Source organism: Lissotriton helveticus, chromosome 7, assembly GCF_964261635.1.
Source record: "Lissotriton helveticus chromosome 7, aLisHel1.1, whole genome shotgun sequence".
Classification (NCBI taxonomy): Eukaryota; Metazoa; Chordata; class Amphibia; order Caudata; family Salamandridae; genus Lissotriton; species Lissotriton helveticus.
In genome coordinates, this window is record NC_136068.1 from 7,175,424 (window position 1) to 7,203,213 (window position 27,790).

The 27,790-nt window shown below is 51.6% G+C and overlaps 1 protein-coding gene across 1 annotated transcript in view; it reads left to right on the top strand.

Moving 5' to 3' along the window:
• The window catches only part of LOC144766561 (serine protease 1-like), a 49,512-nt gene extending 27,715 nt beyond the window's left edge, over positions 1-21,797 (top strand). Inside the window, exon 5 of the mRNA XM_078650364.1 lies at positions 21,599-21,797. Within this exon, the coding sequence (XP_078506490.1) occupies positions 21,599-21,748 (150 nt within the window). The 3' untranslated portion in view covers positions 21,749-21,797. The remainder of the gene's footprint in view (positions 1-21,598) is intronic.
• The last annotated feature ends 5,993 nt before the right edge of the window (positions 21,798-27,790 follow it).

Below are 27,790 nucleotides of genomic sequence, written 5' to 3' on the forward strand. Positions count from 1 at the left end.
TGCATTCAGCCCTCGATAGTCCACGCAGAACCGGAGCTCAGGGGCAACGCCCGGGGCAGCTGCCTTGGGAACCAGGACGACTGGGCTCGCCCAGGGACTGTCTGAGGGTTCGATCACTCCTAGGGTCAGCATCTTGGACACCTCGGTCTGGATGCAGGCTCGTACCCGGTCTGGTACGCGGTATGCTCGGTGTCGAATAGGAGGGCTGTCCCCGGTGTCCACATCGTGGAGGCACCATGGGGTGACTCCGGGGGTGAGGGAGAACAGGGAGGCGAACTGCCTCAGGAGCGTTTGGCAGTCCTGGCGTTGCTCCGGGGACAGGGCCTCGGAGAGCTGGACCCCTTCCACTGAGCCATCCTGCTTGAGGGCCCTCAGTAAGTCCGGAAGGGGTTCGGAGTCTTCTTCTGTCCCAGTATCGGTAGCCATCAGGAGGCTGAGTTCGGATCGCACAAAATGGGGTTTGAGCCTGTTGGCATGGAGGACCCGTAGGGGGTTCCGGGCAGTCTCCATGTCGATTAAATAGGTGACGGGCCCCTTGCGTTCGATTACCTTGAAGGGCCCGGACCATCTGTCTTGGAGGGCACAGGGCTCAACCGGGGACATCACCCAGACCTGTTGTCCAGGTTCGAACTCAATGGAGGACGTGTGCTGATCGTACCACCTCTTCATGTCCTCCTGACTGGCCTCGAGGTTGGCTTTGGCGGTGTCTCGGAACCGCCGGGTCTGGTTGCGGAGAGCCAGGAGATACCGGTAGATGTCCGGGGGAGTTTTCTGGGGAGGCTGCTCCCAACCTTCCTTGACTAGGCTGAGGGGGCCCCGGACGGGGTGCCCGTACAGTAGTTCAAAGGGGCTGAAGCCGAGGGACTTCTGCGGGACCTCCCGATAGGCAAACAGGAGGCATGGAAGCAGTACGTCCCACTGGCGTCGAAGGGGTTCTTCTAGACCCATAATCATCCCCTTGAGGGTGCGGTTGAATCTCTCGACCAGTCCGTTTCCTTGCGGGTGATAGGGGGTCGTGAATTTGTAGGTGACCCCGCATTGCTGCCAGAGGGACTTCATATATCTGGAGATAAAGTTCGTGCCCCTGTCACTGACGACCTCCCGGGGGAACCCCACCCGGGAGAAGATCCCCATCAGGGCCCGGCCCACCACGGGGGCCGTCACAGTCCGAAGAGGGATGGCCTCGGGATAGCGGGTGGCGTGGTCTACAAGGACCAGGATGAACCGGTGTCCTTGGGCTGTTCGAGGGTCGAGGGGCCCCACAATGTCTATTCCCACTCGTTCAAACGGGGTGGTGACGACAGGAAAGGGTTGTAATGGTGCTTTGATTTTTCGGCCACTTTTTCCGCTGGCCTGGCAGGTGGGGCAGGCCTTGCAGTGGTTGGTGACATCCTTCCGCATGTGGGGCCAGAAAAAATGGGTCACCAGGCGGTCGTAGGTTTTATCCTGCCCCAGGTGTCCGGCAAGGGGGACATCGTGGGCTAAGTTCAGGAGGAAGTCCCGGAAGCGAAGGGGCACCACCAGCACCCGACTGGCCCCTAGTTCTGCAATTTTCTGCTCGCTGTAGAGCAGGTCTTGGTCCCAGTAGATCCAGTGGGCCCCCGAGGTATCCCCGGTGCTCTGGGCCAGGGCTTGCTGCCGGAGTCCTTCGAGAGAAGGACAGGTTTTTTGCTCGGCCCGGAATTGTTCCTGCGTGGGGCCTCCCTCCTGCCGCCATTGTGCCAGGTCAGGGACGTCCCGAAGCTGGTCGGGTCCTTCTTCGGTTTGGGTCAAGGGAATGGCTTCTGGGGCGGCCTCCTCTGGGATGAGCGCGGGAGGAGGTTCTGGCCACTCGGGCTCTTCTGGGCTGGGGACCGCGCGGGCGGTCATGGACCGGGTCGTGACGCAGACCCATTCGGGGAGGCCAAGCATCCCCAGGTGCTCCCTCCGTTCGACAGCTGCCCAGGGAGAGCTTTCAAGGTCGTTTCCTAGGAGGCAGTCCACGGGGGCATCATCGCGGACAGTTACTTTTAACATCCCTGTTACTCCTCCCCACTCGAAGGGGACGCAGGCCATGTGGCATAGGCTTTCGGAGTTGTCGGCTGATCGAACAGGGCAAAGAATGTTCGGCAAGATTTGGTCTGGAGTGACGAGGTGGCGTCGGACCGCCGTTACACTGGCCCCGGTGTCGCGGAGGGCTTCCGCCCGGCGGCCATTGATGTTAACCCATTGACCGTACTTCTGTGTGTTGGCGGGAAGGGGGGCCCGCGGAATCATGTCTCTCTCCCCTAAGCAGACCAGTGCCATGGCGGCGGGTGCCCATTCAGAGGGATCGGTCTCGTACTCCTCTTGGTCTTCCGGGATTATTTCTTCCCCTAGGGCCGCCGCTGCAACTTGGCGGGGAGTCGTGTTCGGATTCTTTGGGCAGTTGGGATCACTGGCGTAGTGGCCGGGTCGCTGGCACCTGTGGCACGTAATGTTGGCCCGGAAACCGGCCCGGACGGCAGGGCTTCCCCGGCCAACCGGGGTCGAGGGGTTTCTGGGGGGTGACGAGGGGCCGGGGTCTCTCCCCCGACCCTGACTTCCTCCTCCCCCTCGGGGGCGATACGATCTGGATACTTCGCTGGGTGCGCTCCGGCCAACTCGGGTGCTTTCCCACCGGTCGGCTTCGGCGGCGAGTTGTCGAGGGTCGGTTAGCTTGCTGTCCAGGAGGTGTTGCCGGAGCTCCACGAAGCAGTTGTTCGACAGGTGTTCCCATACGATAAGGTCAAAGAGTTGTTCGTAGGTGGTTACTTTGTTGCCCTTGATCCACCCCTCGAAGGCTCGGCTAAAAAAGTTCACGTACTCCACCCAAGTTGTACCCGGAATCCGTTTGCAGTCGCGGAACCGTTGGCGGTACATCTCAGGTGTGAGCCCGTATCGAGTGAGGAGGGCGGCCTTCATGTGGTCGTAGGAGGTCATCAGCTGGTCCGGGAGTTGCAGCAGGGCGTCCCGCCCTTCGTTGACAAACCTCCCCCATAATCCGGCTCCCCAATCGCTTCGGGGAATCCGGTGGGAGGTCATTGCCACCTCATAGGCTTTAAACCACTGCTGGATATCATCGTTCTTGTGGTATTCCCGGATGACATCTTTGGGGATGTGAACCTTGGCCTCGGTCGAGGCAGGCGGGGTCGGTCGTTCGGGGAGCCCGAGGTCTTTATTCTGTTTCTGAATCTCCAGTGCTTTGAGATTGCGCTCATGTTCGTACTCTAGTCTCTTTTCCTCTAGCTCCCTCTGTCTTTGCTTGTCTTCCCGCTCTTCCCTGAGCCGTAAGTGTTCCAGGGTTATTTTTTGTTCTGCCAGCTTGAGTTCCCCATCCAAGCGAAGTCGGGCAAGTTCTAATTCGTGGAGTCTGGTTTTTTCTCTTTCTCGGATCTCTTCCAGGGAGAGATCCGCTCTTTCTTTAGTTGGTGCGGGGCTCGTTTCGGTTGTTTGTGTTCGGGGTACGGCCGTACCCGTTTCTGCCCAAGCTTCTAGGGCTCGTTTGAAGTCTTCCTTTGTGCTAAGACCTGTGGTTGAAAGTCCAAGTTCTATGCAATATTGCTTCAGTTCCCGGTGGTTGTAGTCTTCCAATTTTTCCATCTGAAATTTTTCCGTTGTTCCGCTCTCTATTGACATGGTTGTTGTGTGTGGTGGGGCGAGTGACTTTCTGTACGATTATGCGTAGGTTCGGATCCCGTCGCTGGCCACCAATGTTAGACGGGGACCCTGAGGGTCGGCCGGATACCGAGGGAGAGATCCCCGAGGGGGACTGTCTCCGGCGATCGTACAGACAAGTACCCTCCTTCCCCACAAACAGGCACCACACCAAGTCGAGTTCAAGGCTTTATATAAGGTTCTTAAGGCAAGGATATCAGCGATACAGGATAACTTGGACCCGGGGGTCCTCTCACTTCTAGTCTCTGTAGGGAAAGGGGGTAGCGGGACAGTCTTGGTACCGGATCGGTACAGGTAGTGGTAAAAGGCGAGCTCACAATCCTCGAGCTGGAGGGTCTGTGGATCGGGCCGCGGCAGCGCCAGCAGGCCAAGGTGATAGTCTCATAAAGCAGAGGGCCGCGGCAGCGCCAGCAGGCCAAGTCGATGGTTTCACGAGGCAGAGGGCCGCGGCAGCGCCAGCAGGCCAAGACGATGGTTTCACGAGGCAGAGGGCCGCGGCAGCGCCAGCAGGCCAAGACGATGGTTTCACGAGGCAGAGGGCCGCGGCAGCGCCAGCAGGCCAAGACGATGGTTTCACGAGGCAGAGGGCCGCGGCAGCGCCAGCAGGCCAAGTCACGGATGAGTTCTTCTCGGGTCTCTCGACTCCAGGATACAACTGCCTTCCTGGTCTGGCCCTGCCCCAGTTATAGGTCTGGTCCCCTTTGATGTCCGGACCCTCGCGCCTGGGGGCCGGGAGGTCCGGGATGAGGGAGTCCAGACACCCAGCAGGGGGGTGGAGCCAGCGCCCAGGCGGCCTGGGGTGATCGACACCTGGCGGAGGAGAGCCGTTGACGATTCCTTCTCCCATTGACTCGCCAAGTGATCACTCTGCCTCCTGGGAGGATGGTGGGGCCTCGATGTCGGGGCCGGCCGGGCCCTGGGTTAGGGTCGAGTTGAGGCCACGCGGCCTCGTGCTGCAGTGCCCCAAGATGGCGGCCGGGTCGATGTCGTGGGGTAGATGGTGACCCGGGCCAGCTGGGTCCGGAGCTGGTGTCTTGTAGTGGAGGGATTGCAGGGTACTTCGGGTGGTCGTTTGTGGACTCTGGCTGGGGATGCAGGGAGAGCCAGGGTCCTGGTCCCATTGCGGGGAGGGGGGACAGCTCGAACATGCGGCCTGTCCAACAGCCTCCTTCTGCACCTCTGTTGCCTCTTTCTGCACCTCTGTTGGTTCTTTCTGCTCTGCTCTTGCTTCTTTCTGCACATCACTTGCCTCTTTCTGCACTTCTCTTGCTTATTTCTACACTTCTGTTGCTTCTTTCAGCAAGACTCTTGCCTCTTTCTGCACTTCTCTTCTTTATTTTTGCAACCCTCCTGCCTCTTTCTGTACCTCTCTTGCCTCTTTGTGTACCTCCTCTACCTCTTTCTGCACCCATCTTGCCTCTTTTTGCACCTCTTTGGGTTCTTTCTGCACTGCTCTTGCTTCTTTATGCACCTCACTTGCCTCTTTCAGCACTTCTGTTGCTTCTTTCAGCAATTCTCTTACCTCTTTCTGCACTTCTCTTGCTTGCTTCTGTACCTTTCTTGCGTCTTTCTGCACCTCTGTTGTCTCTTTCTGCACTTATCTTCCTTCTTTCTGCACCCCTCTTGCCTCCCTTTGCACCTCTGTTGCTTCTTTCTGCACTTCTTTTCAGTCTTTCTGCATTGCTCATGCCTCTTTCTGCATCTCTCTTGCCTCTTTGAGCATATCTTTTGCTACTTTCTGCACGTCTGTTGCCTCTTACTACACCTCTCTTGCTTCTTTCTGCACCTCTCTTGCCTCTTTCAGCACCTGTTTTGCTTTGTATGCACCTCACTTGCCTCTTTCTGCACTTCTCTTGCTTCTTTCTAGACCTCTGTTGCTTCTTTCAGCAATTCTATTGCCTCTTTCTGCAATTCTCTTCCTTCTTTCTGTACCCCTTTGTTATAAATGGGATCCCTGGCTGGCCAGGGCTTGCACCAAAGTCAGTCAGAGACCACCACTTCCACGTCAGGGCAAGGGAGTTACACGCCAAGATAACCCCTGCTCACCCCCTTGGTAAGGTAGCACGAGCAGTAAGGCTAAACTTGGAAGCAATGTGAGTTAAGTATTTGCGCACGCACCCCAGCAACAACACCCAAGGCCCACCACAAAGGAAACTCCACACAAGGTTATATAAAAATAGCCTTTGTATTATACCAAAACACATTAGATAAAAACACACACTTTACAATGTGCCAACAGGCACGGGCAGAATTTACAGGGGATATGTACAAGTCAGGGCCACCTGGCACTTTGGGGCCTCTCGGGCTCTCAAGAGATCAGTGGGGTCCCTCTCGGGGGGGGCCGTGAACACCTGGGGCTTCGTTGGAGTCCCTCTCAGGGGGGACTCAAAAACATAGAAATGTCGCCTCGAGCCTCGCAGGCTCGTTTACCAAATGTGGCTCAGGAGCCTCTTGGGCTCGGTAGTAAAATGCCCCCTCGGGCCCCTCGTGGGTCCGACACAAATGCTTCCGGTCGTTGGAGTCCCCAACTGGGGACTCTGAAAGCAATGGCCCCTCTGCTAGAGCGGCCCACAATGGTGGGCCCGCTCAGAACTGTAGCCGGGTTGGGACCGGCTACATCGTGGCACTCATGGAGCCCCCACCAGCCCTCCTTACTCACCGGGACAGCGGGGACTCTGCTCGGGCGCTGCTCCTCAGGCTTGGTGTGGCGGCCGGGGCTGCAGGAGAAGGCTGCGGGCTTCCTCTCTCTCCTCGTCTCACCGGAGCACGGGGTGGGCTCCCGTCCGCTTCCGATTTTGAAGAGAGCACTTCCGGGTGTCCCTCGGTCCCGCCCCCGGCCTGCCTGTCTTCCTGCTGTGGGCCGGGTGGTGGCGGGGACAATTTTGCGGGGCAATGCCGGGTGGGCACCGGCTTTAAAGATAAATAAAGCGCTCCCAAAGCGTTAGCGAAAAATAAAGCGCTCCCTGTGCCTAGCAACTAATTACAGCGCTCTCAAGCGCTAAGGACGAGTACAGCGCTGTAGGCAAATAAAGCGCTCTCAGGCTCTAGAGGACAAATAAAGGTCCAAGTAAAAATAAAGCGCTCCCAGCTCTCCAGGATAATTCACAGCACTCCCAGCGCTAGGGGCAAGAGCAAAGCTCCAGCGATTATTCCTCGTGGAATGCAGCAAGGCAGGGAGGACAAAGGCTGGGCCAGGGGCAAGCTCACTGGCCCTCCAGGCAGGGAGGCAGTCCAAGTGGCGGTTCCTCCTGGCCCCAGCAGCAGCAGCAGCCCCCCTCAAGTAGGATCAGGAAAGAACATTTTGATAGGGGACACAGCCCCTTCTTATACCACTAAATCCTTTGTTCTGGCACAGGGTGAGGGGGAAAACCAGTCGCAGCTGGTTGGTGAGCACTCTTGATGTGCTCATCCCCTCACTCTATTCACTGGCAGGGCTAGGGTCGTTAGACCCACCACAGGGGGCGGAGCAAGCATTGTGTGGGGGGAAAGCCCAGCCCCATTCAGGACACAGGTGCACTCCTCCCCAGCCATCAGCATGCTAATCTCCACACTCACCACCGGGCAGACCCACACAAACTCTTGGAGCCAGGCTCCCCAGCCAGCTTCAGCCAATCACGCGCCAGCATACTTACTGCACACGCACACCAATGTCTAGAAGTGGCACTTCCACACTAGACACATACACACCGCATACACCATCTCGCAGCATTCAATCACACGAGTCTGCACATACCAGACTCGAGCCTGCACACCCCACGCATCAGGAACTACCAGGGACACATACATTCCCCATGCATTCCTATGGGAGGGCGGGCTTACCAGACTCCACGCACTCAGAGTGCGCATGCACTTTACACTGGGACACAGTGCTAAAGTGCGCAGAACCCAAAAATCACCATCACCATTAAAAGCAAAAAGTTTAGGGGTGAACCTGCCAGAAGGGCCAAGTCCAACACCCTCTAGCCTCTTTCTGTACCTCTCTTGCCTCTGTGTGCACCCTCCTACCTTTTTCTGCACCCCTCTTGCCTCTTTCAGCACCTCTGTTGTTCTTTTCTGCAGATCTCTTGCCCCTTTCTGCACCCCTGGTCCCTGTTTCTGCACCTTTCCTGCCTGTTTCTGTACCTCTGTTGCTTCTTTCTATATCTTTGCTGCCTCTTTCTGCACTTTTCTTGCTCTTTCTGCACCCTTCACACCTGTCTCAGCACCTCTGTTGGTTCTTTCTGCACTGCTCTTGCTTTTTTCTGCACATCACTTGCTTCTTTCTGTACTTCTCTTGCCTCTTTCTGCACTTCTCTTGCATCTTTCTACACCTCTGTTGCTTCTTTCAGCAATTCTCTTGTTTCTTTCTGTACTTCTTTTCCTTCTTTCTGCACCCCTCGTACTTTTTTCTGCACACCTCTTGCCTCATTTTGCACTTCTCCTGGTTCTTTCTGCACTGTTCTTACTTATGTCTCCAGATCTGAAGGCGCTGCATCGGCTCCCCATAAAAAGAGAATCTTAAAAGACTCCTGTTGTGTTTCACAAAGCCCTCAGTCAGACGGGCCTGACAACCTGAGGGCACACATTAGGGACTGAACGCCTGAGGGCACGCATTAGGGACTGAATGCCTGAGGGCACGCATTCGCTTTTATGCTCCCTCCAGATGTCGTCTTAGCCAAAAACTCCTACGATTGGGCGCACTGACACTGGCGGCGGATCCTTCTCCTTCTTCTTAGGCCCGTCGGCTCGAAACAAACTTCCCACTGAGATTCGTAGCATCACACATCTCTCTCATTTCAGGAAAAGATTGAAAACATGGGGGCATATTATTAAGAACTGCGATAAAATTATTGCCGCTTTAGCAGCAGGAAACTGCTGCTAAAACTGCGATAATGGGCTTGATAATATGCCCTTGTGAATTCCCATAACAGCCCAGGTTAACACCAGAATTATGGGCGATAATTATCAAGCCCATTATCGCAGCTTTAGCGGCAGTTTCCTGCCACTAAATCAGCAATCATTTTATCGCCGTTCTTGCTAATATGCCCCCAGGTGTGCACGAAGATTCTCTCTTGTAGGAAGGGGGAGTCTCTAGTTGGCGCAGTGCAGCACTGGCGACAAGCAGGGACTTTCCTTTCCTCGTCAGGGCTGAGGGTTACCTTCAAGACAACCTCTGCTTACCCTCTAGGTAGTGTGGCTTAAGCAGTCTTAGGCTAATCTCTGGGGCATCTAGGGTTAAACATTTGCAATATTACACCATCACAACCAACCCACCACACAATGACACCAAACTGTATTTGTGAAAATATATCTCTTTATATAAATCTCAAGCAGGCTTGTAAATACAGTCTTGGTTACTTTAAAAGCAGGTTCCAGTTACTCTTTTATCAAGGTCACAGTTCTTTCTCAACTTGTCTTTCTTATTCAAGAAAGGGGTTCAGGCTCTTCAATGTACTTTCTCTGTCCGTGGGCCTCTCTGCGCCCCTGGGCTCCTCCGCGTAGGAAAAGCGGGCCCGGTCTGCCCACTCTCACGCTTCTGGCGGGAGCGGCGGCCGGGAAGTCAGCGTCCACCTCTCTCTGCGAGCTGCACGGCTGTGCGCGGCTGGCGGGGGAGAGAGCGGGGGCCCGGGGAGCGTTCTTCACGCGGCTCCTGGGGCGAGGCGAGGCAGCGGGCGGTGCGAGCGAAGCAAGACAGATGCTCGCACCGCGGGGCAGGACACAGTACCTTTTCTTGTGGAAGCAGCCTGGGCACAGTTCAGCGCGGGGATCCGCGTCGCGGTGTCTTCCTTCCGACGTGGGAGCGAGCGGCGGCTCGGCTCTGGCTCGGGGGTTGGCGTTGCGGCGCGGGCCGGGCTGAGAACGTGCCTCAAGGTTTCCTGGCACAGGGGGCACACGAAAAAGGGATAGCGATCGGCAAAGTACGCCTCTCTCGATCCAGGCGACGTTCAGGCACCCCAGGCAACAGCTGTTTCTCGGACAGCGGCGGCGCGTTCAGGGGCACCAGACACGGCGGGTGCAAGCAGGCAACGGGCACCACCTCCTCTTTGCGTTGCGAGCTGCGGCTCGGGGTCAGTCACGATGTTTGGGTCAGCTGGGCTGACCTTCACGGTGCTTCTGGGCCAGGCAGGCAGCAGTCACGGTGCTTGGAGAGATAGCAATACCCAGGGCGTTGCTGAAGAGCGCGATGGTCACAGCGCGCTCCGCTTTTCCTGGTGAGGCGGGCAGAGGGAAAGCAACTCCCCACAGTGGTTCCTCTGTCAGGGGGTAGCGCTCACTGTTCCTGGAGCGCTGGTCAGGGGGCAAGTTCAACAGCAAGCCCTTGGAGATCTTTCAGCAGAGTTTGGCACAAAGTTAAAAATAAAAGCAACAGTCTTCTGTCTTCCTCTCCTTTGGCAGCAAGGCACCAGACACAGGCCAGAGTCAGCACTCCTCCTTGTAGTCCTTCCAGGTCCTTCTCTTCGGGCAGAGTTTCTCTTGTGGTACAAACAGGATCTGATTTACAAGGAGCAGGGCTCCTACTTTTATACCCAGTTTCTTTTGTTCTAGCAAGCCAGGGGGGCCTCTGCATAACTGCTCCAGTCTCTGAGTACTTGTTGTGGGTACTTATGGCTTCTGTATTCAGTGTGAGGGCAGGCACATCAGCCGCTCCCCAGGGGGGCGGAGCCGGCATTGAGAGGGCAGGAGTGGCCTGAGCACTTTGTTGACAGCCTCGGTCCTTCCTGGGCCAGGTGCAGGCTGAGTCATCAGTCGCTCCCCAGGAGGGCGGAGCCAGCATTGTGGTGGCAGGGGCACAGCCTGATGCATCATTCAGGGGAAACTCCCACCACCCATTAAGGGGTCCTCCTGCTAATCACTACCTGTCAACTCCCAGCCCTGTCACTCACACACACCAGACAGTCAGATCCACATCCAAGCAGAGGCGGGCTGAAATGATTAGGCAAGCAAATGCTAACTTTCTAAAAGTAGCATTTGCAAACACAGGATATTAAAATAAACTTTACTAAAAGAAGTATTTTATTATTCTGAGTCCAGGCATACTAAACATGAATCTCTACCATGTTCCCTGAGCCTGCTGGGATTATAGAGTGTAATAATTCCAGCAGCCCATCTGGCCTAGAAGGGAACAGGTAGCCTTACAATAGTGAAAAACGACTTTGGCAGTAATTCACTATTAGAACATGCCACACACATCAGGGCATGTTCTACCTTACACTTACAATGCACCCTGCCCTCAGGCCTACCATAGGGGCGACTAATATGAAGTTAAGGGAAGGTTTAGGGGCTGGCAAGTGTTGCACTTGCCCAGCCAGCATGACAGTACCAGACTGCACGCAGGTTCTGCAATGGCAGACCCTAGACATATTTTAAGGCTGCTTCTGTGGGTGGCGCAACCAGCGCTGCAGGCCCACTAGCAGTATTGGCATTCACAAGCCCTGGCACTCCTAGTGCACTTTACTAGGGACTAACAGTAAATCCAATGAATCAATCATGGACATCAATCACATGTACACTTTTCAGTAGGGAGAGCATATGCACTTTAGCACTGGTCAGCAGTGGTAAAGTGCCCAGAGTCATTAATCCAACAAAAACAGGTCAGAGAGAGTATTGGAGGAAGGCAAAAAGTTTAGGGATGACCCTGCCAAGAGGCCCAGGTCCAACACAACCCCCTTCCAGCCAAAACGCAGGGTAGACCAATCACCACTGTGATGGGCTTCCCTGCTTAGGGCGATAGAACATGGACCTGGCCCGCAACAGCAGGGGCACACTCCAGTTCTACGCCAATCTGAACCTATTTCAAATCCTCTGTCCATACTCTCAGGGTCCACCCCGCTAATCCATGGGGCACCCTTCTCTTCTTCTGTGGACACCACCTGTGCAGCCTCTAACCTTAACTTGCTCACAGGTGTGTCCCAACAGACAGACATCAAGTCATAGCGGCCACTGACAATAGTCAGAGATGAGACCCAGGCCTCATGCCTCTCAGGGCTCTCAAACCTCTGTGGCCTTAAAGCGTGGGGGGCAGTAACCCCAGGTGCTTGGCACCCTTTGTCCACTCTCCCTCCTGTCAGGTCAGGTATGTCATCCTGGCACTGACCCACCAGCCCCAGGTCTGTACCAGGCGGCTGTACCAAAGACTGGGGTGGCCTTTCCCACACCCGGTCCTCCTCCTTGGGGCTCTGTACCCTCCCACCTGGAGTGGTACCCCCTTCCAGAATTGTCAGGGCACCTGTGGCATGTGACCTGCACAATTGGCCCACCAGTTCAGGGGTGCTATCCTGCAACTGGGGCACCAGGTCAGGGGGGACACCCTGCACCTGGCCCTTAAACCTAGGGTCTAAACCCTCAAGTTGACCCGGGGTCAGAGGCGAGGACTCCCTCCCTCTGCACCCCTTTCCAGAGTACTGCCCACTCCCAACCGGAGTGGTACCCCTAGAAGCGACATGGGCCAGGACACTGATTACAGTGGTCCTGCCCTCCAGGTCAGACAACACCTGACCCTGGCTTCTCAACTCAGGGACCCAACCCTGCAGTTGAACACTTGCCTGGTGCACCAGGACTTCCCGGGGAGCACGCCTGCCCCCCCTGAGGGTGGCACATAACTCATGTGTCGTGCGACAGTCTGCCTGGCACAGATCTCCCAACCCCTGTCCCTCTGACAGTGCGGGAAGATCCCCCAGGACAGAAGTGGTTTCACCCTGGTCATTCACTGGGGACGCAGCCCTGCTGGCTGGCCCCTGACCCACTGGTTCTTCCACTGGGGACTCTTTCCCCCTCTCGCCCCTCTTTCTGGACTTCTGCACCCTCCCAACTGGAGTGGTACTGCCAGTCACCAGAACTACTGGAGCTCTGTTTACAGAGCCTCCACGTTCTCTAGCCACTGGGGGATCTCCCTCAGAGGGGGACTCATCCGGACAGCCTAGGCTCCCCACCTGGTGTTCCCTTAAAGAATCATCCAGGCTCTGAGACTGAGGTTGGGCACTACCGGGACAACACCCATTCTCACTCCTTCCCCTTAAGGACAGGACGTGAGGCCCTACACCCCTCTCACTACTACAGGACCTAGCTGGGCTACTCTGCGCCACTTTCACCACTCTGGGCTGGAAGATACCTGAGCCACTCCCCACAGGATCACACCCCAATGCCTCTCCAGACCCTCTGGAATCCACCACAAGGTCTGCCTCCAATGTGAGCTCCCTGGGGTCAGAGAACTCACTCTCAAACAGGTGTTGGCATAGCTCTGGAAAACTGGGACTTACAATATGCTCTCCCACAATTGGATTACACAGCCCCCTAGCAGGGTTAACCAAATTATCCTTCACCTCACCATCCAGCGCCTCACACACATACTCCACACCATTCTTCTGAGACTGGCCAGACAGTAGCGAACTGTCTCTGTCACACAACCCACACTCTTCTGGGTGGTCCTTACACTCACCCACCAGGACCTCAACCATGGGGGAATCCCTCCCACCACTAGGACCATGAACTCCTACGCCAGCTACCCTATTCCCTTCAGGGACGCTGCGCACTACTGGAGCTACCTCATGCCCTTGAACCTCCTGGTGTATGTTAACCCCCTCCAAGTCAGGTGCCATACCTCTAGGTGCGCGCGCTATGCTGTCTGCACTAGATACCTGAATGTTGCTGCCACCATCTGAGCTGGACTCCACCTCCAACTCAGCAAAGCTCAATCTCTGAGCTACACACATTTCTTGTTGCTGGGCTGAAGCCCTCCTGGCCTCAAGCCCCTCGAGCTCCAAGTCAAGTTTCCTCATTCTTAAGTCATGCGCAAGCTCCATTTTCATTTCTTCCAGGGCTAACTTCCTAGATTCTAGCTCCAGTTGGCACTTCAATTTCAGCTCCGCCAACTTCATTTCATGTATTCTGGCCTCCTTCCTGTCCGTCAACTCCTCTGGCGACAGGGCTCTACCAAAATCCATGATGCTTCCTGCTGATCCAGGCATGACTTCACAACAAATGGGGATTCTCTCAGTAAAACATAAAAAAAAAGTCTGTGGCTAAGATACTGGACTGTAATCACAGTGCAATGGTCAGTAGTTAAGGTAAAAACACTGCAAATGTAAATTCGCTATCCTCACCGCTGCGTCCAATGTAGGAAGGGGGAGTCTCTAGTTGGCGCAGTGCAGCACTGGCGACAAGCAGGGACTTTCCTTTCCTCGTCAGGGCTGAGGGTTACCTTCAAGACAACCTCTGCTTACCCTCTAGGTAGTGTGGCTTAAGCAGTCTTAGGCTAATCTCTGGGGCATCTAGGGTTAAACATTTGCAATATTACACCATCACAACCAACCCACCACACAATGACACCAAACTGTATTTGTGAAAATATATCTCTTTATATAAATCTCAAGCAGGCTTGTAAATACAGTCTTGGTTACTTTAAAAGCAGGTTCCAGTTACTCTTTTATCAAGGTCACAGTTCTTTCTCAACTTGTCTTTCTTATTCAAGAAAGGGGTTCAGGCTCTTCAATGTACTTTCTCTGTCCGTGGGCCTCTCTGCGCCCCTGGGCTCCTCCGCGTAGGAAAAGCGGGCCCGGTCTGCCCACTCTCACGCTTCTGGCGGGAGCGGCGGCCGGGGAGTCAGCGTCCGCCTCTCTCTGCGAGCTGCACGGCTGTGCGCGGCTGGCGGGGGAGAGAGCGGGGGCCCGGGGAGCGTTCTTCACGCGGCTCCTGGGGCGAGGCGAGGCAGCGGGCGGTGCGAGCGAAGCAAGACAGATGCTCGCACCGCGGGGCAGGACACAGTACCTTTTCTTGTGGAAGCAGCCTGGGCACAGTTCAGCGCGGGGATCCGCGTCGCGGTGTCTTCCTTCCGACGTGGGAGCGAGCGGCGGCTCGGCTCTGGCTCGGGGGTTGGCGTTGCGGCGCGGGCCGGGCTGAGAACGTGCCTCAAGGTTTCCTGGCACAGGGGGCACACGAAAAAGGGATAGCGATCGGCAAAGTACGCCTCTCTCGATCCAGGCGACGTTCAGGCACCCCACGCAACAGCTGTTTCTCGGACAGCGGCGGCGCGTTCAGGGGCACCAGACACGGCGGGTGCAAGCAGGCAACGGGCACCACCTCCTCTTTGCGTTGCGAGCTGCGGCTCGGGGTCAGTCACGATGTTTGGGTCAGCTGGGCTGACCTTCACGGTGCTTCTGGGCCAGGCAGGCAGCAGTCACGGTGCTTGGAGAGATAGCAATACCCAGGGCGTTGCTGAAGAGCGCGATGGTCACAGCGCGCTCCGCTTTTCCTGGTGAGGCGGGCAGAGGGAAAGCAACTCCCCACAGTGGTTCCTCTGTCAGGGGGTAGCGCTCACTGTTCCTGGAGCGCTGGTCAGGGGGCAAGTTCAACAGCAAGCCCTTGGAGATCTTTCAGCAGAGTTTGGCACAAAGTTAAAAATAAAAGCAACAGTCTTTTGTCTTCCTCTCCTTTGGCAGCAAGGCACCAGACACAGGCCAGAGTCAGCACTCCTCCTTGTAGTCCTTCCAGGTCCTTCTCTTCGGGCAGAGTTTCTCTTGTGGTACAAACAGGATCTGATTTACAAGGAGCAGGGCTCCTACTTTTATACCCAGTTTCTTTTGTTCTAGCAAGCCAGGGGGGCCTCTGCATAACTGCTCCAGTCTCTGAGTACTTGTTGTGGGTACTTATGGCTTCTGTATTCAGTGTGAGGGCAGGCACATCAGCCGCTCCCCAGGGGGGCGGAGCCGGCATTGAGAGGGCAGGAGTGGCCTGAGCACTTTGTTGACAGCCTCGGTCCTTCCTGGGCCAGGTGCAGGCTGAGTCATCAGTCGCTCCCCAGGAGGGCGGAGCCAGCATTGTGGTGGCAGGGGCACAGCCTGATGCATCATTCAGGGGAAACTCCCACCACCCATTAAGGGGTCCTCCTGCTAATCACTACCTGTCAACTCCCAGCCCTGTCACTCACACACACCAGACAGTCAGATCCACATCCAAGCAGAGGCGGGCTGAAATGATTAGGCAAGCAAATGCTAACTTTCTAAAAGTAGCATTTGCAAACACAGGATATTAAAATAAACTTTACTAAAAGAAGTATTTTATTATTCTGAGTCCAGGCATACTAAACATGAATCTCTACCATGTTCCCTGAGCCTGCTGGGATTATAGAGTGTAATAATTCCAGCAGCCCATCTGGCCTAGAAGGGAACAGGTAGCCTTACAATAGTGAAAAACGACTTTGGCAGTAATTCACTATTAGAACATGCCACACACATCAGGGCATGTTCTACCTTACACTTACAATGCACCCTGCCCTCAGGCCTACCATAGGGGCGACTAATATGAAGTTAAGGGAAGGTTTAGGGGCTGGCAAGTGTGTGCACTTGCCCAGCCAGCATGACAGTACCAGACTGCACGCAGGTTCTGCAATGGCAGACCCTAGACATATTTTAAGGCTGCTTCTGTGGGTGGCGCAACCAGCGCTGCAGGCCCACTAGCAGTATTGGCATTCACAAGCCCTGGCACTCCTAGTGCACTTTACTAGGGACTAACAGTAAATCCAATGAATCAATCATGGACATCAATCACATGTACACTTTTCAGTAGGGAGAGCATATGCACTTTAGCACTGGTCAGCAGTGGTAAAGTGCCCAGAGTCATTAATCCAACAAAAACAGGTCAGAGAGAGTATTGGAGGAAGGCAAAAAGTTTAGGGATGACCCTGCCAAGAGGCCCAGGTCCAACATCTCTAAACAGGATTGGGCTATTGGGTTACACCTTCTTTCTGGAAGGTTTGAGAATTTTGGGCTGCTTTTAGGCTGTCTCCTGCGGGTTCCGGTGGGCGATTACCTGTGGCCTGTTCATTGCTGCTTTTAACAAGGAATTCCAGAAGTGGTTGGAAGGTCGTCCGTGGACCCCCGTAAGGTTCTGCAAGGAGATGACTGGGCTCAGGTCTGTTTGCTGTTTTGTCCAACGAGGTTCAGGTGGTGCCGCTGAGGCTCGTCATGCTCTGCGCCACGCAGATGGTGTTAAGGGACTCAACAGATTTTCTCCTGCAGACTGGGGCGTGAGATTGTGTTTCTTTGGAGTTTTGAGGACATCCTCACCCTACGCATGTGAGGAGCTCAGCTCCCGACACCAGAACATTTGCCTCATTTTGGAATTAAAATAGGGGCCCTCCATTTGTTGGAGGCCTAACATTTTTTATAGAATGGGGTCCTTTCTATCCTGAGCATGCCCTAGTGACTTAAGCAAAGGGACCTGGGTGCATGTTTTCATGCATTGGTCGGGGGCCGCCCTGTCCCCTTGTCAGACTGCCCGCCCCTGGGGTGTGGCCAGCCAACCCAGCCCTGGGAGACCAGCAGCAGAGTGGGGCCTAGGCCCTTGCAGACACCCAGAGTGGCAGATTTAGTGTGGAATCCCGATCGACTGACTGTTGCGGATGTATGGAAGGAATTGTACCTGCACGATGGTGTGAGGGGGATACATCCTATCGGGGTGATCTTGTGCCATTGTGTGTTTGTATTTTATTGTGCAAAGGCATGACGTCAACAAACAGTTACCCCTCCCTGTCGTGGCTGTGACCCTTGCTGGGTTTGGCTATCTGTCTGTGGTGGCTGTTGCCACAAGCATGGCCAGCCATCCGGTCCCCGCTGTGGCGGGCCACTGGTTGCCTGATTCCCCTGGGGCTGACTGGAAGCTGCAATGGTGTTGCTCTGGACTTGATTTGTGGATGGGTATTCTGTGTGGAATGTCCTGGGATTATGCTGTTTTGTTTGTAGTATGCTTTCAGGCGACCTCGACTAACCATGTTACTTGGTTTGTGACAATAGTGGTATTCCACGAGGCTTGACTGTGACCAGCCCCCTGGTGTCTGCCGATAGGATTGGGCAGCTATCGTCTGGGGTTCCCTTTAAGACTAGTGCAATATGTAGAGCTAGCCGCCATCACGGACCCCTTTAGTGCGGTCTTTTTCAATTCGTTTTTGACCAACTTGGTGGTGTCTCTTTGAGCCATCTCCTGCTTTTCTGTGTCCTTCTATTGTTTCTTCCCATAAGAATACAATATGTGGGTATGTATCTCCTGCAGGGTTTAGTGCCTACCCCTGCTACACCATCTAGTCCAGTTTGGATCTCAGTGGGTTGTCCTTTCATGAAGATGTTGCAAAAGAATGCAACCTGGGGACCCGTGTCGGTCCAGGGCTATCCTGTTTCTTTTCCCCATCGTTCTCTCATTCTAGCTTGGAAATTGGTCACTGTCTACCCAGGTTTCATGCTCTCTACCATCAATCCTCCTATGTCTAGTAGGTCAGAGAATATTCCCTCGGAGTCGCCCATATTTTGTGTCTAAATGAGTTAAATGTGGCTCTGTAATGCTCAGTGTTGATCAGCATGACTGCGGGGATGTGGGCTCGAGAAAACACTGTGTCAGTCTGCTCCCGATGAGACTGCTGAGCAGACTTTTGATAACACTTAGAACTAAGGGGCATATTACCAAGCAATAGCGATAATTATCGCTATTGCTTGGTTAGAGACAAAAATGTACCGCCGACCTGCGGCGATTTTTATCGCAGATAAACCTTGGTATTACCAAGGTTTATCGCAAATGCGATAAAAAACGGCCGCAATGCATGAATATCGCTGAAAAGTCAGCGATATTCATGCATTACCGAGCTAATGCTCTTAGCCATGTTATCCACCTCCCATTGGATAACATGGCTAAGAACTGCTCAGGGCAGGTGTTAGCTTTTGGAGATATTCGTGCTTAGCACGAATATCTCCAAAAGTTGGTAATAGGAGATAGCGATGTTAGCGACTGTTTCCAGTCGCTAACATCTTGGCACGCCCACTTTGCATGTCATTAGTGATAAATATCACTGACATGCAAAGTGGGGCCCAAGATGGGTGCTATCTCCTACTAGCTGTCGCTAACTGGTGTTAGCGACAGCTAGGTAATAGGGAGATAATTTTATCTCCGCTTTCTTGGCTTTTAAAGCCAAAAAAGCGGAGATAAACCCCCTTGATAATATGCCCCTAAGTTTATTCTTGTGGTGTTTTGTTGTCAAAACACAAGATCCACTCACCTGCCCGTCCATCGATGGGAGAAGTTTGTTGCTGAACCCTTCCTTGTCCATCTGTGTCCAAGGCACGTGGATGGGTCATGCTGCACCTTTCTGCAGTAGTGGACAAATGCTGGTCTGAGGAGGCTTTGTCAGTTTCTCCCCGACAAAAACACTCCCACTATCTCAGGAATTCCAGCATGTAGAAAAGTACCCCTTTCTGCATGGGTGCCCCCTACTTTTTTCCTAATGCTGATGTGCTTTGACTGAGTGTGCCCTGGGTTCCTGCCAACCAAGTACCCAGGGCCTGTGTTCTTCCCTAAGCTGTTCTGTTGCAAAACCCAATTGGCATCTCTGGCCACAGGTCAGCCCCTGGTAAATGGTACCCTAGGTACCCAGGGCACTGTGAGCAGAGAAGGCATCTAATGGCTGCAGCACATATTGTGCCACCCTTAGGGGCCCTGTACCCTGACACCCACACACTGCCTTTGCAGGCTGAGTGTCTTGGTGCAGAACTAAACAGAGAGTCAACATGGCACACATCCCTGTGTGCCACGCTTACAAACCACTGCCCTGGCATAGGTAAGCCACCCCTCTAGCTGGGTGCACTAGACCAGTGGTGAGGGTACAGGTGCATGAGCCCTGTACCCCTAGTGTCTAAGTCCATTCTTAGACATTAAAAGTGCAGTAAAGGAACGGTCTCCTACTGCTGTGACTCAGTTACATTTTAGCCACCAGGGTGATTATACTCTCTTCGTCACTCTGTCCCTCTTGATCTCCTCTTTTAATATTTTTATTTGCTTTTAAGTATCATGCTGAACTGTTGCTGCTACTTGCACATTTGCCTTTCAAATTTTTATATCGCTGCCGCATCGCGCAATTAACTGTTGTTTGCACATTGCCTGGCTTCCCTGGTCCATCGCGGTTTCAACCGATTGATGCAGAGGGAAGACCACTCACTACGCGCTTCCGGGGCCTCACTTCCGCTTCAGTTGATGATCCAGTGGCACCTATTTAGGTGCAGGCTGGATAGGACACGTAGCAGACGAGTGCAGTGGGCGTGCCGAAGGCCACACCTGGCCCAGGTGTAGGGCCAGAATTCCTGGACCAAATACTAAAATCAAGCACAATTATAAATATTCGGGGGAGGGCCTCCACGCCCTTCGATGACCTAGGAGTAAGGCATGCATGTTGTTCTCCTTCTGAGCACTGTTAAGTGCAGATTACTCTCAATGCCCAGAATGTCTCACTAAAATTTCCAGCCGCTCCCAGGTGATGCCTAAACCCGATAGAAACCTGGCCACCTCAGCCACAAATATTTTAGAGCTTCAGTTAGCACTTATCAATGCTAGGTCGTTGATTGAACACAAGTATGAAATTGCAGAATTTATTACTGACAATAAATTGGATATTTTATTTGTGACAGAAACCTGGGGCGAACAAACGTCTGATCCTGATTTTAACATCACAGTTCCTCATGGGTATAAAGCGGTTAGAGAGGATAAACAAGTTAAAAAAAGGGGGGGGGCTTGCTCTTATTCATAGTGTGGCGGGGTATCAGTATCAGACGGCAGACCAAATCGTTTTAAAGAAGGCTTTATTTTTCCGAAGACCTTTTCTCGTCTAGAAGAGAGTCTTTCTCTAAATATGGCTGCGGGATCCGTCTTGCTCTGTCTGTCGGGCGACTCTGGGAAGAAAGGATCAGTTTCGGTGTCTATCTTGTCACCAGGTCTTTCCCAGCCTCTGGTCACCTCGTCTCCGGATAACCGCAACCCAAAACAAGAAGGAAAACAAAAATGGAATCAGGACAACCGTCCTACTATCTGTTTCCTATACCAGGGGCCTAGGAGTGAGGGAAAACTACAGCTCCCAGAGTGCACTGTGCCAAACACACACATGGAACATGAAGGTCAGTGCTTGTGAGGGCAGGCGTGTCCGCGCTGGAAGCCGTTCCAGCTTTCGCCTCCTCGCTGTTTCCTTCGTCTCTCTGCCTCCTTTCAATCGCTCTCGCTTTCCAAGTTTCCACCGCTTCGTCCTCCTCGAGATTCGCTTCCGCCTCCCTCTTCCGCCTCCCTCCTCCGCGTCTCCTCCTCTTGTAATTGGAAGTACGAACTTACGTCAAAAGGGGGCGGAGTCTCATCACACGCGAAGCTCCAGTTAAAGGCGCCCGCTCTTTGTTTCTCCTCGCCGTCTCGTGAAGCTTGACTTTGGGGATGCCAGGAGTCCTGCTGAAAGGGGACAAGAGGGGGTAAGACATCGGTTTGCGCCCACCACTCTTGATCGTCTTCCTTTTCCTTAGTATGCTGGTCTGCCCCGTCACACATAGGAACAAGCTTACTACACATTGCTCATTCGTTCCCACATCAGAATGCGAGGTAATCCATTTTAAAATCTCTCTTCTTGATCAAGAGACATTGAATGGAATACTAATATATCGCCCACCTGGCCCCAGAAACAGCTTTTTGACCAAGGTTCATCCGCTATTAGAGTTAGGTCTCCAACCTAAATATTTCACTATCCTGGGTGACCTGAATTTTCATCTTGATATTCTAGATGACAGGGACACACAGGAGCTCCTTGATGTCACATTAGAAGGACTGCAGCAGCTCATACATCACCCCACCCTTCGAGCAGGACACACTTTAGAAGGATTGTTTACTAATAACCCGATTCACAGTACTAATTTAAGACAAAATCCTAAACTTACTACTTTTGGTACTCACAGAAGTTAGGATTTTGTCTTAGGTTTGTCTTAAGACAAACTTAAGGGAGACTTAAGACAGAGTTAGGAAGCCTCAGGACACATTGTTTGCAGTTTTTCAGGTGTTGCCTTTTTCACCCCAGGAGTTCAAGGTGGCTTTGTTTACAGTTCCTTGGGTGTTTCCTTTCTCCCCAGGCGCTCTTACTGATTCTCTTCTGTGTTCTCTGTAGGGTGACTCCGGGGGACCCATGGTCTGTGATGGTAAGCTGATGGGCGTTGTGTCCTGGGGAGACGGCTGCGCAGTAAAGAACCAACCCGGTGTCTATGCTCCTGTGTGTAACTACACCGCGTGGGTGAAAGACATTATGGCGAAGAACTAAGGTCCAGTCTGACGTCGATGTTGACTCCTCCTCATCATCGCCTTCATCCTATCACAATAGATGTACTTGGCCTCTATTCATGTTAATAGCAATAAAAATGAAATGGAAAAATAAAACAATGAAACACAAAAAAGACTCCATGTTCATAAATAACACAAATAAAATACACAATGCATGCTGGGTACTGGGGAAGGACGGCTCTACAGGTGCAACGAGTCAGAGCCCAGAACGCTGGGAGACCTCACCAGCCCAAGGATTGACCTGAGCGTCTCAAACATTCTCCTGTGCGTTGGTGTGACTTCATCTGGCTTGTCTCTGAAGTACTCCTGATTTACCTCTGGTTTCCCTCTGTCTTAGGTCTACTTACCACTGACTTACTCCCGACGTACCCCTGGCTTGTCTCTGATTTACATATAAATTAACTCTTGCTCACCTCTTACTTATTTCAGCATTTTTCCTGACTCCCTCTGACATGCCTCAGTCTTACTCATGAAATACCTCAGACTGAATCTTGACTTACTTCTCACTTCTGACTTACCTCTGAGTTATCTATGACTCCTCACTTACTTGACATAATTTTGCCTTTCCTCTCATTTACCTGTGATATATTCCTGACTTACCTGTGACATACCTCTTACACATACCTCTTACAGATGCATTTGCATCTGACAAACCTCTGACTTACCACAATTTTACCCCTAAATTGCACCTGGTTTACTACTGACATGTCTCTGACTTACTTCCTTTCTTAACTTGCATCTGGTTTACACCTAACTTACCAATGACTCGCAACCGATTTACTTCTGAATTGTACCACTGGTTTATCGCTGAATACTAATTTACTTACCTCTGAATTACGTTTAGATGGCCATGACTTATATCTGACTTACCTCTGGTTTATGTCTGAAATGCTATTAATTTATATCTGTCTTAACTCTGACTTATACCTGGTTTGTGTCTGAATTCTATTCGACGTACCTCTAAATTGCCTTTGACTTACGACTTAGCTCTGACTTACTCCTGGTTTAAACACACGGAGATGAAGGACGGGGCACTGAAACTTTTCAGACACAGATCTGGGTTGAATGCATCATCGTTCTTTAGCTCACTTCACCATCATAGGTCAGACATGGCCATATGCAAATCAGCCTTGACCCTGTGCCTCATGGGAACAGTCCAGCCCGAATTGCCAAGCCATGTCTTTCCTGGACCGGAATCAAGCATCCTAGGACGGGTTACAGGCGTTCAGCCATCATCAGCCTGGATAGCTTGACTCCAGTGGCAAAGTGAGCACGGGACCCACGTCTGGGCATACCCATCACACTCGGGGTGAACATTGTAAACACAAGGAGATGATGGACAGAGCGCTGAAACTCCTTGTTTTTATTTTACTCCTGATTTAACTCTGAATTAGATCTCACAAGTCTGAATTATCTTTGACTTACTCTTGAATTATTATTGACCTTTCTGATATATAAGTGACTGACCTCAGGATGTCCTTTGATTTACTGCTGATTCACTGCTGACATGTATTATGCAGATTTGTAGAGTGCAGAATCCCCCCAGAGGGTATCCTGGTGCTGAGATACCTATAGAGAACCCCTCAGACCCTAATAACGTCAGAGTAGTAACAAACATCCCCATGCTAACCAAAGTCCTAGAAAAGTGTGTTCAACAACAACTGAGCCAACACATTTCTGAATTCAAACTGCTGAAAGACTGCCAATCGGGGTTCAGACCAAATCACAGTACGGAAACGGCAATTCAGCACATAGTGGATGACGCTCTTCTTGCCTGAGACCGCAACTAAACTTGCCTCCTAATTCTGCTCAACCTCTTGTCCGCATTTGACACGGTAAACCATGACAAAATTCTAGACCGGCTGGAGGAAAAGATGTGACTATCGGTCACAGTCCTAGAATGGTTTAGATCCTTCTTAAAGAACAGATCGCAAAGATTCAAGGTGAACCAAATACTGTCAGCTTCATCCCCTAATCTGATCAACACCACCCCAATCTCTATTCAGTCTTTACGTAGAACCACTAACAGAAATTCTACAGCAGGTCAACATCTCCTTTCATATATATGCAGATGATACACAGCGATATATCACGATTACATCATTGGAAGAGATCAACGTCATGAACCAGGCCCTGAAAAGGACCGTTCATTGGCTAACTAATACTCATCTCAAGCTCAACCCACATAAAACAGAATTCCTTCTGATTTCTCCCCAAAAAAGCTCAGCGACGATAATGGAATGGACCAAGTTGATCACTGCGCTAAACAGTACTCCAAAGCTAGTGGACTTAACCAAGTCTATTGGAATCACACTAGATAAGAATCTGAACCTGTGATCCCACATCAGCACGATGCCTAAAACTGCCCGCTTCCATCTGAGCTATCTTAGGAAACTTAAACCATGCATTCCTACATCAGACCTCAAAACGGCAGTGCAGGCATTGGTCATCGCGAGGAATGAGTATGGATGCACAACTTTATCAGGACTACTCAAGATTTCAACAGCTCCACTAAAAGCCTGTCTCAACGCGGCCACAAGACTCATAACAGGCTCCAGAAAGCTTGACCACTTCACCCCACATCTGAAAGCTCTTAACTGGCTCCCTTATGAAGCAAGAATCCAACTAAAGTTTGCATGTATCACACACAAAGTGATTCACTACAAAACGCCACAATACCTAGCCCAGAAAATCACATTACTAGGAGGCAGCAGAGTCTCTTGGCGTCTACCTCTACACACACCCACTCGCTCACCCATTGAGCCATTCATAACTAACTCAATCGCTAATACAGGCGCTGACAGATCTGCTCATACATCCAAACAGCCACTCGCACAATGTAAGTCACCCATAGAGCAACTCACACACCTGTTCACTCAACCAGAGTCAATCACACAGCTATTTACTTACCTACACAATTATATACACACCCACTCATTTATTTGTACAGATACTAACACATACTCATTCTCCTATACAGTCAGTGACACAACCACACCCATACTCACTCACAGACACAGCCATACACGCACTTAGTTGCCCATACAACCCCACCCAGACATACTCACTAACTCATGCAGCCACGGACTCACCCATTCAGTCATCCATGCAGGCAGCCACACACACCCTCACCTACCCCACCCCCACACCCACAGACATTCATGCACCCATACAGGTACTCAGACAACCAATCAATCACCCATACAGCAACTCATGTACCTACTCATCAACCCATACAGCCACTTAGACACCAACTGACTGATGCAAAGGGAAACATCCTTTACAACGCAACTTTTACCACGCAGTGCCTTTACGACGCAACCATTACAAAGCATGTCATTACAACGCATTGCGCTGGGGGGCGCTCTAGGATATGGAATAGATTTAATTTACTATCCAACACCTTCCCTACTATCCACGGGGACTGGAGTTGGAATAGTAAATTAAACTATTCACTATCCAGCACCCCAAAGCGCTATGCGTTGTAACAGCATGCGTTGTAAAAACTGCGTCGTAACAGCATGCGTGGTAAAAGCATGCGTTGTAATGTCATACATCCGATGCAAACATTCACACAACCAGTCACTCACCCATACATTCCCTGAGGCACCTAATCACTCACTTATACAGTCATGCACCCACTGAATCTGCCATTTAGGCACTCGTACACTCAATTATTCACTAACAACCCTTGGTATATAATTTAACACTCAAACTTTGTAAAAACACTCACAGTTACCAGATGATGTCATCAGTGATGTCATTTGAGATATCATTAGTGATGTCACTGACCATGTCATATGTGAGGACATAAGCAGTGCATTGCGGGGCTTGAGTTATAGTTAGCTCAGCTAACTATAACGGCCAAATTTCTCTGGTTTTGTATGAGTGAAATGTCAACCTAACTATAACGGCCCTGAAACCATTGTACTTTTCAGTAAATACATATATTCACTGAAAAACTCAAAGGTTACAGGGGCTTTATTATTGTTAGGTATAATAATAAGATCTGTTTTTGGTTTTAAAAAAAACCTTAGAAATGCACTGAAAAAACACAAATGGTAAAGTGACAATATGGTTAGGTAAATATGTCAGTGGCAGCATTAACATTTTCAAGTTAAAAAAACAACAGAAATTCACCAATTATACATAGAAAAACTAACCATAACTCTCGCCTCCACCATGCACTGCTTATGACCTCACATATTACATCACTCATGACATGTTCTATGACATCATTTATGTGTTTTTATGTGTGTGGCTCAGTGAAATTGGATAAGGGTTTGGAAAGGTTTGTGAATTGATTGATAATGTTGATAGGGGAGTGTAACTGACACTATTAATTATTACTTCTGTAGGCACAGCTGGTCTCATTCTCTCGCTAAAATATATTGGAACAATTTGTGGTAAAAATTAATTTACAGTGGGATTGTATGAAGAAGGTGCCGGCAAATAAAATAAAAGGGTGCGTTGTTGAGTCATAGGAGATGGAGGACAGAAAGGCTGGTGGGGCCTCATTTATGAGGCCGTGCGTCACTTTTACGGTGCCAGTGCGTCACTTTTTGCGACGCACCAGCAGCGTAAATAATGTGCCTTGTTGCACTATATTTACAAAGTGACACATCTAGGTAGATGCGTCACTTTGTAAACCCTTGCGCTACGTTATACCTGTGTCAGGTATAATGTATGCAGAGGGGGCGTTCCCCCGCAAAAAGCCTCATAGAAGTGACGCAATGAAATCTATGAGATTTCACTGCGTCACTTCTAGGACGCCGTTGCGTCAAAATCTTGCGCCTGCCTCACAGCAGGCGTAAGACTGATGCAAGCCGTTTCACATGGGGTTTGCCCCCTGTGAAAGGACACATTGCTGGAGTTGCGTCACTTTTGTGACACACTCCAGCAATGCCTCACTTTTGTGACACACTCCAGCAATGCGTGACTTTTGCGCTTACAGATACTTCAGAAATATAGATGTATCTGTAACTCCTTGCGACATGATGCGTCATACATTAAATATGACGCATCAGGTATGTCGCAAGAAGGGCGCATTGAGAAGTGACGCATGGCTACTTTCACGCAGCGATGCGGCACTTCTCATAAATGAGGCCCGTGGTGTTTAGATCAGACGCAGGAAGCCGAAGACGATAGAAGCTGTGTTATAAATAAATAATGGCATTTTAGAGGATTGATTATTCAAACGGAGGGGAGATTTGAAGAAGATATTTCTGTTTATTGAACAATATATGCATAACATCATAAACATATTTCATATACAACGAAAGCACTGCAGTGTATACAACAATATTCCTGTGCGTGGCCAACTTGAATTTCAACACAACCTTGATGTGGGGTCATTTCTTCTCTCATCGCACATGGCAAAATGAACACCAATGGATTCTCTGGTGACAGATGTGTCCAACGTGAAGTCCTATTAATTATCTCCATTTCTCATTCGACAGTTTAGCATCTAAGGTGTAGTGTTATTTATGAACCTATTTTGTCATGCGGCAACCCGGAAGACTACCGACTCACACAAAGGGGGACGAAGACTACCGACTCACACAAAGGGGGACGAAGACTACCGACTCACACAAAGGGAGACGAAGACTACCGACTCACACAAAGGGGGACGAAGACTACCGACTCACACAAAGGGAGACGAAGACTACCGACTCACACAAAGGGGGACGAAGACTACCGACTCACACAAAGGGGGACGAAGACTACCGACTCACACAAAGGGGGACGAAGACTACCGACTCACACAAAGGGGGACGAAGACTACCGACTCACACAAAGGGGGATGAAGACTACCGACTCACACAAAGGGAGACGAAGACTACCGACTCACACAAAGGGGGACGAAGACTACCGACTCACACAAAGGGAGACGAAGACTACTGACTCACACAAAGGGAGACGAAGACTACCGACTCACACAAAGGGGGACAAAGACTACCGACTCACACAAAGGGGGACGAAGACTACCGACTCACACAAAGGGGGACGAAGACTACCGACT